The sequence below is a fragment of the Tachyglossus aculeatus genome, chromosome 21, assembly GCF_015852505.1.
Source record: "Tachyglossus aculeatus isolate mTacAcu1 chromosome 21, mTacAcu1.pri, whole genome shotgun sequence".
Lineage (NCBI taxonomy): Eukaryota > Metazoa > Chordata > Mammalia > Monotremata > Tachyglossidae > Tachyglossus > Tachyglossus aculeatus.
The window spans coordinates 11,348,622-11,366,378 of NC_052086.1; the positions used below are offsets into that span (position 1 = coordinate 11,348,622).

The 17,757-nt window shown below is 54.4% G+C and overlaps 1 protein-coding gene across 4 annotated transcripts in view; it reads left to right on the forward strand.

The window, feature by feature from the left end:
• Positions 1–17,757, forward strand: part of WDR90 (WD repeat domain 90) — a 37,807-nt gene that overhangs the window by 443 nt on the left and 19,607 nt on the right. For 2 of the 4 annotated variants that reach the window (XM_038763597.1, XM_038763598.1), the window contains exons 1-19: positions 2,989–3,044; positions 4,791–4,882; positions 4,975–5,151; positions 5,389–5,527; positions 8,636–8,806; positions 9,150–9,273; positions 9,384–9,451; positions 9,550–9,641; positions 9,807–10,040; positions 10,591–10,653; positions 11,501–11,569; positions 11,899–12,009; positions 12,604–12,749; positions 12,845–12,902; positions 13,814–13,932; positions 14,367–14,528; positions 14,682–14,812; positions 14,906–15,022; positions 17,368–17,603. In XM_038763597.1, coding sequence (XP_038619525.1) covers positions 3,035–3,044; positions 4,791–4,882; positions 4,975–5,151; positions 5,389–5,527; positions 8,636–8,806; positions 9,150–9,273; positions 9,384–9,451; positions 9,550–9,641; positions 9,807–10,040; positions 10,591–10,653; positions 11,501–11,569; positions 11,899–12,009; positions 12,604–12,749; positions 12,845–12,902; positions 13,814–13,932; positions 14,367–14,528; positions 14,682–14,812; positions 14,906–15,022; positions 17,368–17,603 — 2,319 coding nt within the window. In that variant the 5' untranslated portion in view covers positions 2,989–3,034. Of the gene's footprint in view, positions 1–2,988; positions 3,045–4,790; positions 4,883–4,974; positions 5,152–5,388; positions 5,528–8,635; positions 8,807–9,149; positions 9,274–9,383; positions 9,452–9,549; positions 9,642–9,806; positions 10,041–10,590; positions 10,654–11,500; positions 11,570–11,898; positions 12,010–12,603; positions 12,750–12,844; positions 12,903–13,813; positions 13,933–14,366; positions 14,529–14,681; positions 14,813–14,905; positions 15,023–17,367; positions 17,604–17,757 lie in introns of those variants that run through there. The other 2 variants (XM_038763599.1, XM_038763601.1) reach the window with 2 other exon arrangements.

The following is a 17,757-nucleotide window of genomic DNA, read 5'->3' on the forward strand; positions in this document are numbered from 1 at the left end:
GGTATTTATTAAACATTGACTGTGTAAAGAGCACTAGTTTAGGATCTTGGGTGAGTACAATACAGTAGAGTTGATCAATACAATCCCTGCCCACAAAGAGTTCACAGGAAGCCACCATGGCCACAGCAGGAATCGTGGAATAATAATAATAATTTTGGTATTGGTTAAGCGCTTACTATGTGCCAAGCACTGTTCTAAGACCTAACCTACTACTACTACTAATAAAAATCTCTTAAACACAATGTGGTAAGGGCTTGGGTACGTAGATACAATCAGATCAAATCAATCAATCGCATTTATTGAGCGCTTACTGTGTGCAGAGCACTGTACTAGGCGCTTGGGAAGTACAAGTTGGCAACATATAGAGACAGTCCCTACCCAACAGTGGGCTCACAGTCTAAAAGGGGGAGACAGAGAACAAAACCAAACATACTAACAAAATAAAATAAATAGAATAGATATGTACAAGTTAAATAAATAGAGTAATAAATATGTATCAAAGACACTGTCCCACAAGGAGCTCACAGTCTAAAGGTGAGGGAGAACAGGAAAGCAATCCCCATTTTGCAGATGAAGATGACACTAAGGCGAAGGTGGATGGTTAATAATAATGATAATAATGATGGTATTTGTTAAGTGCTTACTATGTGCAAAGCACTGTTCTAGTACCTGGACTAGGGTCACAGAGCAGACAAATGGCAGAGCCTGACTAGAAGCCCCGTGACCAGATTCCCAAACCTGAGTTAATAATAGTAATAATTGCACTCTTTGTTAAATGCTCACTACGTGCCGAGCACTAGGGGATTCGCAGCCCCAGTCCCACTTAAGGAGTCTCATCCTGCAGGTTTTGAATCCCCGTTTTACAGATGGTTCAATCCCTGTTTTTCCTCCTATTTAGACTGAGTTCCACGTGGGAAATGATGATCTTGAATCTATCCCAATGCTTAGTTCGGGGCCTGGCACATAATAAGCATTTTAAAATACCACAATTATTATTATTATTATTAGCATTATTATTCCTGTTGTCGTAGTTGTTACATCAGAGGGAAATGAAGCCCAAGAGAAGTGAAGTGACGTACCCAAGTTTACACAGGTCCCGGGATTAGAACCCAGCTCAATCAACCATGTTTATTAAGTGCTTATTATTTGCACAGTTTGGGAGAGTAATAATAATAACGATGGTATTGGTTAAGTGTTTACTACGTGCCAGGCACTGTACTAAACATTGGATGGATACAAGCAAATTGGGTTTTGTACAGTCCCACGTGGGGCTCACAGTCTCAATCCCCATTTTAAAGGTGAAATGACTTGCCCAAAGTCCTACAGCAGACAAGTGGCAGAGCAGCATTAGAACCCATGACCTTCTGACTCCCAAGGGGGGGCTCTACCCACTATGCCACGCTGCTTATAAGAGAGGAGGCAGATACATTCCCTGTCCACCATCAATCAATAGTATTGATTGTGCAGATCGCTGTACTAAGCGCTTGGGAGAGTCCAGTACAGCAGAGTTGGCAGACAGGTACCCTGCCCCAAGAGAAGCAGCGTGGCTCAGCGGAAAGAGCCCGGGCTTTGGAGTCAGAGGTCATGGGTTCAAATCCCAGCTCCGCCACTTGTCAGCTGTGGGACTTTGGGCAAGTCACTTCACTTCTCTGGGCCTCAGTTCCCTCATCTGGAAAATGGGGATGAAGACTGTGAGCCCCCCGTGGGATAACCTGATCACCTTGTATCCCCCCAGCGCTTAGAACAGTGCTTTGCACATAGTAAGCGCTTAACAAAAACCATTATTATTATTATTACTATTAGAACAGTGCTTTGCACATAGTAAGCACTTAACAAATACCATCATCATTATTATTAGAACAGTGCTTTGTACATAGTAAGCGCTTAACAATACCATCATCATTATTATTATTACTATTAGAACAGTGTTTTGCACATAGTAAACGCTTAACAAATACCATCATTATTATTATTATTACTATTAGAACAGTGCTTTGCACATAGTAAATGCTTAACAAATACCATCATTATTATTATTACTATTAGAACAGTGCTTTGCACATAGTAAACGCTTAACAAATACTATCATTATTATTATTATTAGAACAGTGCTTTGCACATAGTAAGAGCTTAATAAATGCCATTATTATTATTGTGTCTACCTCAGCGTTTAGAACAGTGCTTTGCACATAGTAAACGCTTAACAAATACCATCATTATTATTATTATTATTATTAGAACAGTGCTTTGCACTTAGTAAGAGCTTAATAAATGCCATTATTATTATTGTGTCTACCTCAGCTCTTAGAACAGTGCTTTGCACATACTAAACGCTTAACAAATACCATCATTATTATTATTATAATTAGAACAGTGCTTTGCACATAGTAAGAGCTTAATAAAATGCCATTATTATTATTGTATCTACCTCAGCACTTAGAACAGTGCTTTGCACATAGTAAATGCTTAACAAATACCATCATTATTATTATTATTAGAACAGTGCTTTGCACATAATAAGAGCTTAATAAATGGCATTATTATTATTGTATCTACCTCAGCGCTTAGAACAGTGCTTTGCACATAGTAAACGCTTAACAAATACCATTATTATTATAACAGTATTTTGCACATAGTAAGAACTTAATAAATGCCATTATTATCATTATTGAGGAGCGCATAGTGGTTGCCTAGCAACCCCTGCGGCCGCCATTGCCCCCTCCAGACCGGAAGTAGCCGGCAGCGCGGAGGAGGGCGCGGTTGCCAGGCAGACGTTGCTAGGCACCGACGTTGCGCGCCGTGCGTCGGGCGGAGGGGGGGCGCACAGTGGGGTGGGCGCGGCGTCCTCGGTTGCTAGGCACCGACGTCGCGCGTCGGGCGGGGCGTTCGGGGTTGCCAGGCACCGACGTCGTGCGTCGGGCGGGGCGCTCGGGGTTGCTAGGCACCGACGTCGTGCGTCGTGCGTCGGGCGGGGGGACGTCGGCGTCAGGATTGGCGGGAGGCTTGAGCGGCCTTCGAGGGGACAGGCCTCACCATGGCCTCAGGTAACCACGGCGTCTATAGTATAAAAAATATATAGTATTTACATATATCTATACATATTTATGTGTGTGCGTGTGTCTATAAGAGCCTGAGAGTCCGAGGTCCTGGGTTCTAATCCCGACTCCTCCACTTGTCAGCTGGGTGACTTTGGGCAAGTCACTTCACGTCTCTGGGCCTCAGTTCCCTCATCTGGAAAATGGGGATGAAGACTGTGAGCCCCCCGTGGGACAACCCGATCACCTTGTAACCTCCCCAGCGCTTAGAACAGTGCTTGGCACGTAGTAAGCGCTTAATAAATGCCATTATTATTATACCTACTGCAGCGCTTGGAACAGTGCGTGACACATAGTAAGCGCTTAAGAAATACCAACATTATTATTATTATTGTATTCCCCCCAGCGCTTAGAACAGTGCGTGGCACATAGCAAGCGCTTATAAAATGCTAGTATTATAACAGTGCTTTGCATATATTAAGCGCTTAATAAATGCCATTATTATTATTATATTCCCCCACAGCGCTTAGAACAGTGCGTGGCACATAGTAAGCGCTTAATAAATGCCATCATCATTATTATTATTGTATCCCCCCCAGTGCTTAGAACAGTGCGTGGCACATAGTAAGTGCTTAACAAAGGCCAGTATTATAACAGTGCTTTGCACATAGTAAGCGCTTAGTAAATGCCATCATCATTATTATTATTGTATCCCCCCCAGTGCTTAGAACAGTGCGTGGCACATAGCAAGCACTTAACAATTGCCAATATTATAACAGTGCTTTGCACATAGTAAGCGCTTAGTAAATGCCATCATTATTATTATTATTGTATCCCCCCCAGCGCTTAGAACAGTGCGTGGCACATAGCAAGCACTTAACAATTGCCAACATTATAACAGTGCTTAGTAAGCGCTTAATAAATGTCATCATCATTATTATTATTGTATCCCCCCCAGTGCTTAGAACAGTGCGTGGTACAAAGCAAGCTCTTAACAATTGTCAATATTATAACAGTGCTTTGCACATAGTAAGCGCTTAGTAAATGCCATCATCATTATTATTATTGTATCCCCCCCCAGTGCTTAGAACAGTGCGTGGCACATAGCATGCGCTTAACAATTGCCAATTATAATAGTGCTTTGCACATAGTAAGCGCTTAATAAATGCCATCATCATCATTATTATTGTTTCCCCCCCAGTGCTTAGAACAGTGCGTGGCACATAGTAAGCGCTTAACAAATGCCAATAATAATGATGGCATTTGTTAAGCACTTACTATGTGCAAAGCACTGTTCTAAGCGCTGGAGGGGATACAACGTGATCAGGTTGTCCCACTTGGGGCTCACAGTCAATCCCCATTTCACAGATGAGGTAACTGAGGCTCAGAGAAGTTAAGGGACTCGCTGAGGCAATAATAATGATAATGATGGTATTTGTTATGCACTTACTATGGGCCAAGTACTGTGCTAGTCATGATAATAATTGTATTTTTATAATTATTTGAACAGTGATCGGCCCATTGTAAGCGCTTACCGAATACAATTATTATTATTTCTATTCATTCCTACTAACTATATGCTTCGTAGAACCGGTGCGAGAGCGGACGTCATCGCCGAACGGGAGTGGCCCAGTTGGTCGATTGCACTTAGGGGGCAGAGGCGGCATGGCCGGAGAGGGGAGGGTCAGTGCAGGGGCAGAGGGACGGCGGGTTGGGCCTGCTGGGACCCTTAGCGCCTCGTGGCTCTTTCCCCAGTGTGGCAGCACCCGTACCTCAACGTCTTCAAGCACTTCAAGGTGGAAGAGTGGAAGCGATCGGCCAAGGAAGGCGACGTGACGACCGTCATGGTAAAGTAGCAACCCGAGGCCCCGGCCCGGTCCAGTGGGCTCGGCCCGTGGCCCCCGTGACCCCTCCCTCCTCTTCCCCGGCCCCACCGCAGGACAAGACGCTCAAGGGAACCGTCTACCGGATTCGGGGATCGATTCCCGCCAGCAACTTTGTGCAGCTCCCCAAGACCGGCAGCCAGTCCCTGGGGCTGACGGGGCGGCACGTCTACCTCCTTTTCAAGCCGTTGCCCGCCAAATACTTTGTCTTTCACCTGGACGTGGTCACAGAGGTATGTGGGGCGACGTTGGGGACGGGACGGGCAGGGCGGGCTGTCGCGTGTTCCCAGGGCAGTTGGCCGAGAACGGGTCTGGGCTTCCTTCGAGTGAGTAAAAGTAGAGTGGGATCGGGGGCGATCAGCAAAGCTTTGGGGAACTGAAAGGGGACGGGGACGAGGATGGGGGGGTGGGGTGGGGGGGGTCCCCGCCCCTCACCTCCCATCTGATGGACTTCCCGTCTCCGTCTTCAGGACAGCCAGGTGGTCCGCATTTCCTTCTCCAACCTCTTTAAAGAATTCAAGTCCTCGGCCACGTGGCTGCAGTTCCCTTTCATCTGCAAAGCCCCCCGGGGTTCAGAGGATGACGGCACAGCCAAGACCGCCAAGCAAGGTGATGCGGGGTCGGGGGTGGCGGGGCGGCGGAGGTAGAAGGGGGGCTTAGGGGGAGGGAACGGTCGTCCTTCGAACCCAAAGTCGACGTCAGAGAAGGTGAAGCTGCCCACGCCGGTGAGCGGGTGGCCGAAAGGCCGGTGAAGGCCACGGAGTCCGCGTCCCCGGCAGCACTGTCCTGTTTCATTCATTAAATTGTATTTGTTGAGTGCTCGCTTGTGCAGAGCACTGTACTAAGCACTTAGGAGGGTACAATGCTACGATAAACAGACCCTACAGCGCTTGAGTCTGGTCGGTTCCCTCTCCCAAAGCGCCGGCCGGCTCCCGTCCTCCCGAGGCCGCCCTCTTTTGAGCCATTGTCCGGTTCCGTTGACCAGCAGCGGACGAGATAAGGCAGGAGGGGGCAAGGTGATGGACTCCTTTAAATCTGACGGAAAAGAGTTTCTGTTTGATACAGAGGTGGATGGACAACCCCTGGAGGTTCTTGAGGAGTGGGGAAACATGTCCTGAAGGTTTTTGTAGAAAAACGATCTGGGCAGCGCAATGAAGTACAGACTGGAGTAGGGAGACGCGGGAGGCTGATACAGTAATCGAGGCGGAATAGGATAAGTGCTTGGATTAATGGGGTAGCAGTTTGGACGGAGGGGAAAGGGAAGAGTTTAGCAATGTTGTGAAGGATGAAGTGATAGGATTTAGCGATAGATTGAATATGTGGGTTCAGTGAGAGAGTCCAATCCAAGATAATACCAAGACTGCGGGCGTGAGAGACAGGAAGGATGGCGGTGCTGTCTACAGCGATGGGAAAATCGGGAAGGACAGGGTTTGGGTGGAAAGATAAGGAGTTCTGATTTGGACACGTTAAGTTTGAGGTGTCAGTGGGACTTCCAAGTAGAGATGTCTTGAAGGCAGGAGGAACTCCAGGCCATAATTCACTCCGCAGCCCGGGTCATTTTTCTACGCAAATGTTCAGGACCTGTTTCCCCACTCCTCAAAAGCTCCGATGGTTGCCCATCCACCTCCGCATCAGACAAAAACTCCTCACCTTTGGCTTCAAAGCACTCAATCACTATGCCCCCTCCTACCTCACCTCGCTGCTCTCCTGCTATAACCCAGCCCGCATACTTCGCTCCTCTAATGACAACCTTCTCACTGTGCCTCAATCTCATCTAACTTGCCGCCATCCCCTCGCTCACGTCCTGCCTCTGGCCTGGTATGCCCTTCCTCCTCAAATCCTACAGGCAATTACTCTCCTCATGTTGAAAGCTTTACTGACGTCTCCTCCAAGAGACCTCCCCTGACGAAGCCCCCCTTTCCTCTTCTCCCACTCCCTTCTGCATCTCCCTGACTGGCTCCCTTTGTTCTTCCCCCATCCCAGCCCCACAGCACTTATGTACATATCTGTCATTTATTTATATTAGTGTCTGTCTCCCCCTCCTCTAGACTGTAAGCTCGTGGACGGGAAGGTGTCTATTTGTTGTTGTACCGTACTCTCCCAGGCACTTAGTACAATGCTCTGCATGCAGTAAGCGCTCAATAAATACGACTGAACGAACGAAGGAGTGACTGCCGAGAGGGAGAGTGATCAGGGCTGGAGATGTAGATTTGGGAATCTGCGTAGAGGTGGTAGTCGAGTCCGTGGGAGCGATTGAGTTCTCCAAGGGAGTGGGTGTAGATGAAGAATAGAAGGGGACCCAGCACTGAGCCTTGAGGGCCGCCCCAAATTTAGAGGATGGGAGGCAGAGGAGGAACCCACCAAAGAGACTGAGAATGAGCGGGCTGAGGGATAGGAGGAGAACCAGGACAGTGTCAGTGAAGCCGAGGCTGGGTAATGTTTGCAGGAGAAGCGCGTGGTCAACAGTGTCGAAGGCAGCTGAGAGGTGGAGGAGGATTAGGATGGAGTAGAGGCCGTTGGATTTGGCAAGAAGGAGATCATCTGCTACCTTTGAGAAGGCTGTTTTTGTGGAGCGAAGGGGACGGAAGCCAGGTTGGCAGTGGCCGATGAGAGGAACCTGAGAGAGTGGGTGTAGTGGTGATAAGTGGAGGGAGCCGTGGGGTTGAGGGAGGGTTTTTTCCTTAGGATGGGGAGACATGGGAATGTTGGAAAGCAGTGGGGAAGAGCCATTGGAGAGTGAGCAGTTAAAGGTGGCTGTTGGGGAGGGAAGAAAGGAGGGGCAGGTGCCTTGATCAGGTGAAAAGGGAGGGAGTCAGATGTGCGGTTCGAGGGGGTGGATTTAGAGAGAAGGCAGATCGCCTTTTGAGATACTACTGGGAAAGATCAATCAATCAATCGTAATCGAAAGATGGGAGACTTGAAGAAGGGGCAGGAGGAGGGAAGGACTGGAGAGAACCAGGGGAGATTTTCGGCAGTCATGCCTGGGAGTTCCAGTTTTCTCAAGAAATTAGGTGGCCAGTTCATTAGGAGCACGAGATAGAGTAAGCAGGGGGACAGGGAGTTTGAGGAGGGACTTCAACCTCTGGAGCAGTTGCCCAGAGCAATGAGCGTGGGTGTCAAGAAGGATGAAGAAATAATTTTGCCAGGCAGAGGAGAGGGCAGAATTAAAGCACTGCAAGGATGAACTTGGAGACGAAGTCGGCCCGATATCTAGATTTCCGCCAGCAGCACCCTGCCCCGCGTACACGTGAGTGAAGGACGGGGACTGTGGAAGTGATTCAGGGCTGTGGATTAGTGGTAGGAGATCGACGAAAGGCTAGGGGAGCGAGTGAGATGATTCTATTTGGTCATCAAAGGAAAGAGGCTAAATGGGACGTGATGACTTGAGAAAATTGGATTGGCGGTCTCGGCGGGGGGACAGCACAGATCGGTGGGGAGGAGGTTTGTGAGAGAGAAGACGGGTGACGAGGTTGTGTTCACCACCCCGGCCGCTGCTACTGCCGTGACGATTTAACGTGTCCGAGCCCCGGTTCCCTGATAGGTGCGGAGATGGTGATCCCCAAACCGTCTCGGCCTCCCCGGGGGGATCAGGGTGGCAGTGGGCAGGACGCCACGAGGTTGGCGTCCCGGAGAAGGGAGCCGCGGCTGCCGGCGGAGCGGCCCGTGGCCGTCCGACCCCTGGCCCTCCGCCTGACCCGGGGGGCTTCTGGCCCGCAGACCACATCGGGGTAGCCTCTGCCAGCGGGCGCTGGACCTGCCTCCAGATGGACCTCAATCTGACCTTGGCCTTGTTCCTGAACCGCCGCTACAGCCACCTGAAGAGCGTCAAACTGTGCGCCAATCTGCTGGTGAAGAACCTGTTCACCAGCGACCTGCTGTTCGACCCAGGTGCCGGGGCTGGGCGGGGGGCCGAGGTTGCCCTCCTCCCTCACTTCCCCTCCTCCCTCTCCCTTCTGCATCATCCTGACACTTGCGTCTGCCCTCTTCAAACACTCGAGCCTCCCCACAGCACCTCTGCCATTCACGTTCACATCCGTCTCCCCCTCGTAGACTGTAAGCTTGCTGTGGGCGGGGAACGTGACTACCCACCCTGTTGTTCTGTATTCTTCCAAGCGCTTAGTTCAGTGCTCTGCACTCGGTAAGCGCTCCATCGGTGCCGTTTGAGGGGGGCCCAGGGCCTCTGGACTTGCTCCGGTTCTCCGGTTCATTGCCCTCTCCCGCCCACGCCCAGGGATCACCTGCTCGGAGGCCCGCCGGGCCAAGCTGGCCCTCCCGGGCTCCTCCGCGATGCCCCGCGAGATGGCCTTTCCCGTCTCCAAGGGACAGAGCTGGCACGACCGCTACACGTTCATCAGGTGGGCCTGCCGCGGCGGGGCTCTGCCCACGGGGGCGGGCGGGCTGAGGGAGGGCGACGCTGGCATGCCGACACCTTCCTCCCTGGTGGGCCTGCCCCACCGCCCCCCAGGTTTCCCTCCGACGGCCCCCTGGCACCCCCCGACTGGATTCAGAGAGGCGGATCCCCTCTCCCGGAAGGTAAGCGGGGGCGGAGATTGACCACGTGGCGGGAGGGTGGCCCGCTCCCGACTCCGTCCCCCACCTCGGCCCCGTCTCTCGCTATCCCTGTCTTTGAGGTCCGGCGTGCCCGCTTCCCCGCCTGGTCCCGCTCAGCAGACCCGTCCAGGACAGAGTGGCCCTCGTCCAGCAGATCACCAGTCCCCTGGCTGTAAGTGCCTGGCTCGAGGGGCCACCTGCGTCCGTTTCTTCTCCTCCCCGGGCTCTCGGTGCCCTGGACACCCAAGGGGAGGCGGGCACCGTCCCCTGACCTCGGCCCCTGGCCTGCTTCCGGGGATCGTTCCATCTTTGCCGGGGCCCTGGGGCTTTTTCCCAGAGGCCTCGCTCACCTCCCCCCGGGATGAGGACGCCTCCCGAAGGGAGCCAGGCGGGCCCCGGGCGGCCGGCAGCGGCATCCGACAGACACCGGGACGCCGGCGGACGGGAGCTCCGCGCTGGAGGGGATGCCACCGGCCCAGCCTTCCCCGGGGATGACGAAGGCGGCTGCCGCGGATCCCCTCGCGGGCCGGCCGGAGACCCGGGCGGCCCGGGCGACGCCAGGACCGATGAGGTGAGGGCTGGGAGGGCACCTCCTCCTCCCAGTGGGGCACGAGCTCTTAGGAGCTGGGGCTCGGGGAACCCCACCTGGAAGTCCGGCAAGGAAAGCCCCTCACTCTGCCCGTGCTTCCCAGGCTCCGGGTGCCCTGCCGGGCGCGGGGAGGGTCCCTCCGGCTCACCTCCCCTCCGCTCAAAGACTGCCAGGGCATGTGGGGGCTTGCTGCTCCTGGATCCACTTATTCATTCAATCGTATTTATTGAACGCTTACCGTGTGCAGAGCACTGCGCTAAGCACTGGCGGGAGTACAATACAGCAATAACGATACACGTTCCCTGCCCACCAACGAGCTTACAGTCTAGGGTGGCGGGGCAGGGGAGGCCGACGTTACTAGAACGAGCAAATTAAAGATTCGTACATAAGGCGGGGGACCAGCGGCGGAAGGGATGGAGCCAGGCGTAAGCGTCGCTTTGCCAGGGCGGAGGCCGGGCACGGGGGCTGTAGGTGGCTTCTTCCCGGAGCGCTTGTGGCCGCTTTCCATCTGCAACGTCCTTTTGGACCCCAGGTCGCCCACACCCCGACTCCCAGATCGGCGGTCGCTTCCGACAAGAGAGCGGTTCAGCACAGCGTAAGCCCACTGCCATATCGCCCCCCAACCCCCCGCCGTCCAAACCGATCTGCCGGGCTCCTCCGGGCTTGGGGGCTGATGCCTCGGGCCGGCCAGAAACCCACGGTGGAGTCCTGCTGCCGGGCCATGCCGCGAATGGGAGAGGCGATGGTCCTGGCATCCACGGGTTCGGGGCGTTGGGGGGGGGTCTCTCTTCCGGCTTTGCTTCTCGTTTTGGAAAAGACGCTCATTCACCTGACCTCGTCCTGGGCCCTTGGGAGCAGACAGTGGAAGTAGAAATCAGAGTTAACCACCCCGAGACGTTTAACGTCCAATGGTTTCATCCCTGGCTTCTCCAAGAGCAGGGCGTTTGCCCTCCGAGGAAAAGGCTCCGTGGTTCGGGTGGGTGGGTGGGATGCGTTAGCATGGGCTGTTTTCCCATGAGTCAAGTAGGTGGGAAACCCCTTCCCTCTCCCCGCACTTCCATCCCTGTCTGGGATCCAGGCGGATCCTGAGGAGGGGCAGGACAGGCGGGAGTAGGATTCCTCAAGGGGTCCAGTACGGTCTGGGCCCCCGTGTTGATTCTGTTTGACGTTGAGAAGCAGCGTGGCTCAGTGGAAAGAGCCCGGGCTTGGGAGCCAGAGGTCATGGGTTCAAATCCCGGCTCCACCAAAGTCGGCTGTGTGACTTTGGGCAAGTCACTTCACTTCTCTGGGCCTCCGTTCCCTCATCTGTAAAATGGGGGTGAGGACTGTGAGCCCGCCGTGGGACAACCCGATCACCTTGTATCCTCCCCAGCGCTTAGAACGGTGCTTTGCACCTAGCAAGCGCTTAACAAATGCCATCATCATTATTATTATTATTTCAGGAGCTGCTGCCCGACCCGATCCTGAAGCTGAGGGGAATCATCGGCTTCGGCGGCTGCAGCGCCAATCAGGTCGGGAACCGGTTCCGTGGAAGCGGACGGGCACCGGGCACGGGGATCCAGGGCAGCCGCAGTGTGGCAGGGACCTCTCCCCTGCGTGTGCCCTGCATCGTTTACCTGTGTGTATGCGTGCAGTCATCAACTTGAGTGTCAGTCAGTTAATTGGTGTTATTAATTGAGTGTGCAGAGCACTGTTCTAAGCGCTTGGGAAAGGACGATCCTATAGAATTGGCCGACACAATCCCTGCCCGCAAGGAGCTTACGGTCTGATCGGAGCGCTGCGTCGTCGTGTCCTCCCCCGAATTCCCACAATTTCCCTCTCCCCGGCTCGGTCCCCTCAGGCCCTGTGGACTCGGGACGGCACGTCGGTGGTGTACGCTTGCCACGCCGTGGTGGTCGCCATGCAGACGGAAACCAGGGAGCAGCGCTTCTTCGTGGGCCACACCAATAAGGTCCGCGGGGCTCCTCTCCCGCCGGGGACTCCGGGGCGGGCCCGGCGAGGCAAGAAGGCCCGGGCGTTTTATCCCATCCGTCATTCGGTCTGTAGCGTCGAAGGCGTAGGCACCTTATTGAACGCCCGGCAGAGGACAACGGTAGTACGACAGCGGGGTGGCTTAGCAAGTAGAGCGTGGGCCTGGGAATCAAACGACCTGAGTTCTTATCCCGGCTCGGTCACGCAACCCCGAGCAGGTCGCTTAATTCCTCCTTGCCTCAGTTCCTCCGTCTGTAAAACGGGGATTAAGATTGTGAGCCCCATGTGGGACGTGGGTGATGTCCATCCTGGCTAGCTTGTATCCACCCCAGCGCTTAGTACAGTGCCTGGCACATAGTGGGTGCTGAACAAATACAGACAAACCAAAAAAAAGGCAGTGTCTCCCTGTCCTTGCAGCTCGCCGTCTGGTGAGGGTGGAGACAGATCCAAACGACGTAGAGAGACGCCCCGTTGGTTACGCACTTAGTACAGTGTTCTGCACACAGTAAGCGCTCAATAAATGCGATCGAACAAATGACCCCGGTGCCCCCACAGCCGTCGCTTCTTCTTGCAGGTTTCCTCCTTGGCGTTGAGCGAGAGCAGTGGCCTGCTCGCCTCCGCCCAGACTGGCCCCCTCTGCTTGGTGCGACTGTGGCACTTCCCCACCGCGAGATGCCTAGCGATGTTCAAGAGCCCCGTCCGCTCCGTCTGCTCCCTCAGGTGGGTGGCGGGGGGCCGGGCCGACCCCCGGGACCCCGGCTCCAACCCGGTCCGGCCCCGGAGCGGCAGCTGAGGCCTCCTCCCGCCTTGTGCAGTTTTTCCTACAGTGGCGTCGTCCTCTGCGGCGTCGGGAAAGACGGCCACGGGAAAACGGTAATTGCCGGGGCCGGGCCGGGGTGGGGGGCACGTTAAAACCCCCTCCCCGCCCCCTAAGACCGTACATGTTCTCTTGGGGTGGGGTGGGCAGAAATTGGGAAAGCTGTTGGCTTTGTGGGGAGGGTGAGCTCTCCGGATGATGCCGGGGACTGGGGGTCACTCTGGGGGCCTCAGGGTGGGGCATCTGTCCCTCTCTCACTGGCTGATAATAATAATAATGGCATTTATTAAGCACTTGCTATGTGCAAGGCCCTACTGAGAGCTCACCTCCTCCAGGAGGCCTTCCCAGACTGAGCCCCTTCCTTCCTTTCCCCCTCATCCCCCTCTCCATCCCCCCATCTTACCTCCTTCCCTTCCCCACAGCACCTGTATATATGTATATATGTTTGTACATATTTATTTCTCCATTTATTTATTTATTTTACTGTACATATCTATTCTATTTATTTTATTTTCTTGGTATGTTTGGTTTTGCTCTCTGTCTCCCCCTTTTAGACTGTGAGCCCACTATTGGGTAGGGACTGTCTCTGTATGTTGCCAACTTGTACGTCCCAAGCGCTTAGTCCAGTGCTCCGCACGCAGTAAGCGCTCAATAAATACGCTTGATGATGATGATGATGATGATGCAAAGCACTGTTCTAAGCGCTGGGGAGGTTACAAGGTGATCAGGTTGTCCCTCGGGGGGCTCACAGTCACGATCCCCCCCACAATTCAAGGGAAGCAAGGTCTCCTTGCCGGAGCTCTGATATTGCCTCCCGGTACGTGAGGGAGGAGGACGGGTTGAGTCTGGGCAGAGCCGGGAAGGGATTCCGAGAACAGGCCCAGAGAGCGGCTCTTCCTCGGATCAGATCGGCTCGGGGTGGGGGCCGGCCTCCGGGGCCTCTAACGTCCCCGTCGGGTGGCTGCAGATGGTGGTGGTGTGGAACACGGCCCAGGCACGCCTGGGAGGAGACGTGGTGGTCCTGGCCAAGGCCCACACGGACGCGGACATCCGGGTCATGAAGATCGCCTTCTTCGATGACACCAGGTGATGAGCGAAAGGAGGTCTCTTCAACCCTCCCAGCCAGTTCAGCTGCACCCCCCTCTCCCCCTCCGCCGCCCCCCACCAACGTCCCCGGGCTCAGCTCGGCTTCCAGCCAGCTAAGAGGGGCCCAGAAGCTAGAAGAACCTCGTCTCCTCGGGCTGTCAATCCATCGATTAATCGGTGGAATTTACCGCGCGCTGCGGAGCGTTGTACGGAGCGCTTGGGACGCAGCTTGGGGGGTAGGGAAATTCCCGGGAAGTTGGGGAGGTGGGAGAGAAGCCGCTGGCCTCGGTTGGGAGCGGTGGCCACGGGCCCGATTCAAGAGCTGGCCCCGAGACTGCCCTGTGCGTCCATCTCTGCCTCCGTCTGTCTTTCCACGACCGGCGCTGGCTCTGCCGCTCTGGGCCGCCCGTGTCCCCGGCCCACGCGGACGGCAGGATGGTGTCGTGCGGACGGGACAACGTGCGTCTGTGGAGAATGCGGGGCGGGGCCCTGCGCTCCTGCCCCGTGGCCCTGGGGGAGTACCACGCTCTGGATTTCACGGACCTGGCCTTTGAGGCGGGTCAGTCAGCCGACCGGGCGCCCGAGGACCGCCTGCTGTAAGGAGCCTGCGGCCGGGGGGGGGAGGGCTGGGGCTAGCGCGGCGCCGTGCGCGCGGTAAGCGCTCGGTGAGCACGACCGAACATCTCTGGAGCCGCCGGCGGTAGCAGCGCGGATCGGCCCTTCAGCTCCCCATCCCACCGCCGTTTCAGCTTCGCCTGCAGCCGGAGCGGTCACATCCTGGACATCGACTACGCCGGCCTGACCGTCCAGAACGCCCGGCGCCTGCTGCCGTCTCGGGCCCGGCCCGCCCGCCCGAGAGAAAGGCAGACCGTGGGCTCGGGTAGGGCCGCCATCCGTCGGGGAGGTCTGGGGGACACCCCCGCGGAGCGGCGGGGTCGCGGGGTGGTGAGGCGGAGCCTCCTTGTCCCGGCAGGCCCGGGGATCGCCATCAACAGCATCAGCGTGTCGTCGGCCTTCTGCGCCACCGGCTCGGACGACGGCTACCTGCGGCTGTGGCCCCTGGACTTCTCGAGCGTCTTCCTGGAGGCCGGTAGGTGGGCCCGAGGGGCCTCTGCCCCCAAGCCGGCCGAGCCCCTGTCCAACAGTGGCACCCTCCGGGCCGGCCACGGGTGACCGTGGTCACCGCCCGCGGGAGCCGGCTAGTTTTCAGGCCGTCGGCCGGGTCCGCCCGCTGTGGGACGCGCCGTCGGTGGTTCTCGGCTTCAGCAGACACTCCCTGCCGCTCCCTGAGGGCGATGGGCAGGGTTTAGGACGTAGATGCCAGCCCTGAGGCAGCAGGTGGGGAAGAGGAGGGGAATCCGCTCCTCCTGGAATTTTTCTGGATAAAACGCACTGCCCGGGGCTTCATTCTGTCCTCAAACCACAGGGCCGACGGGGACCTGGGACCACGGCGTCTCTCCGTCCCCTCGGGATGGGGAGAGCACCAGATTGCTTTTGGGGTGGCCGGGGTGCCCGACCTGGGGCGTGGGGGACCGGACAAGCTGACAGTCTGTGGTGTGCAGGGAATTGAACTGAGCACTAGGGAGAGTAATAACAATAACAGTGATAATTGTGATATTTGTTAAGCGCTTAGTACGGCGTTCGGCACATAGTCAGTGCTTAACAAATGCCGTAATTAAAAAAATAAAGAGTAGACCCCATCCATTCCTTCAAGGAGTTGCTACCTAGTGGGGGAAACTCATAAAGTACAAGGCCGCTGGCCCGTTTCAAACGCAAATGGCCAATCCAGCTGGGAACCTAGAGAGAAAAACGCTCCTTCTAATAATAATGGAATTTATTAATCGCTTACTATGTGCAAGCTAGTTACACGAGCCCCAGACTGAGTCCCCTCCTTCCTCTCCCCCTCTCCATCCCCCCGCCTTACCTCCTTCCCTACCCCGCAGCACCTGTATATATGTTTGTACATATTTATTACTCTATTTTACTTGTACATATCTATTCTATTTATCTTATTTTGTTAATATGTTTTGTTCTCTGTCTCCCCCTTCTAAACTGTAAGCCCACTGTTGGGTAGGGACCGTCTCTATATGTTGCCAACTTGTGCTTCCCAAGCGCTTAGTACAGTGCTCTGCACACAGTAAGCGCTCAATAAATATGATTGATTGATTGCAAAGCACCTCAAAGCAAATGGCCAATCTGGCCGAGAACCGAGAGAGAAAGCGCTCCTTCTAATAATAATGGAATTTATTAATTGCTTACTACGTGCAAAGCACCTCAAACGCAAATGGCCAATCCGGCCAGGAACCTAGAGAGAAAAATGCACCTTCTAATAATAATGGAATTTATTAATCGCTTACTATGTGCAAAGCACCTCAAATGCAAATGGCCAATCCGGCCGAGAACCGAGAGAAAAACGCTCCTTCTAATAATAATGGAATTTATTAATCGCTTACTATGTGCAAAGCAACTCAAATGCAAATGGCCAATCCGGCCGGGAACCGAGAGAGAAAGCACTCCTTCTAATAGTAATGGTATTTATTAAGCCCTATGTGCAAAGCACCTCAAATGCAAATGGCCAATCTGGCCAGGAACCGAGAGAGAAAACGCTCCTTCTAATAATAATGGCATTTATTAATTTCTTACTATGTGCAAAGCAACTCAAACGCAAATGGCCAATCCGGCCAGGAACCGAGAGAGAAAACGCTCCTTCTAATAATAATGGCATTTATTAATTTCTTACTATGTGCAAAGCAACTGAAACGCAAATGGCCAATCCGACCGGGAACCGAGAGAGAAAGCGCTCCTTCTAGTAATAATGGCATTTATTAAGCGCTGACTATGTGCAAAGCAACTCAAACGCAAGTGGCCAATCCGGCCGGGAACCGAGAGAGAAAACGCTCCTTCTAATAGTAATGGCGTTTATTAAGCGCTTACTATGTGTAAAGCAACTCAAACGCAAATGGCCGGGAACCGAGAGAGAAAGCGCTTCTTCTAGTAATAATGGCATTTATTAAGCACTGACTATGTGCAAAGCAACTCAAACGCAAATGGCCAATCCAGCCGGGAACCGAGAGAGAAAGCGCTCCTTCTAATAATAATGGAATTTATTAATCGCTTACTACGTGCAAAGCACCTCAAACGCAAATGGCCAATCCGGCCGGGAACCGAGAGAGAAAGCGCTCCTTCTAATAATAATGGTATTTATTAAGCGCTATGTGCAAAGCAACTCAAACGCAAATGGCCGATCCGGCCGGGATCCGAGAGAGAAAGCGCTCCTTCTAGTAATAATGGCATTTATTAAGCGCTGACTATGTGCAAAGCAACTCAAACTCAATTGGCCAATCCTGACAGAAAGCGCTCCTAGTAATAATGGCATTTATTAAGCGCTTACTGTGTGTAAAGCACCGTTCTTCTGTGCCTTCGCCCGGCCCGCAGAGCACGAAGGCCCCGTCAGCCGGGCCAGCATCAGCCCCGACGGGCTGCGCGTCCTGTCCACCACCTCCACGGGCAACCTGGGCTTCCTGGACGTCCCCTCCCGGCGTTACAGCACCCTGATGCGCTCCCACGGCGACTCGATCGTGGCCTTCGCTTCGGAGGGGCAGCGGCGGCAACTGGCCACCGCCTCGCGCGACCGCACCGTCCGCGTCTGGGACCTGGACGCCCGGCAGCAGGTAAGGGCCACTTCGGCCCCGGTCCCGTCCATTCGTTCAGTCGTATTTACTGAGCGCTCACCGTGTGCAGAGCACTGGAGGGAAGCAGCGTGGCTCAATGCAGAGAGCCCGGGCTTTGGAGTCAGAGGTCGTGGGTTCAGATGCCGACTCCTCC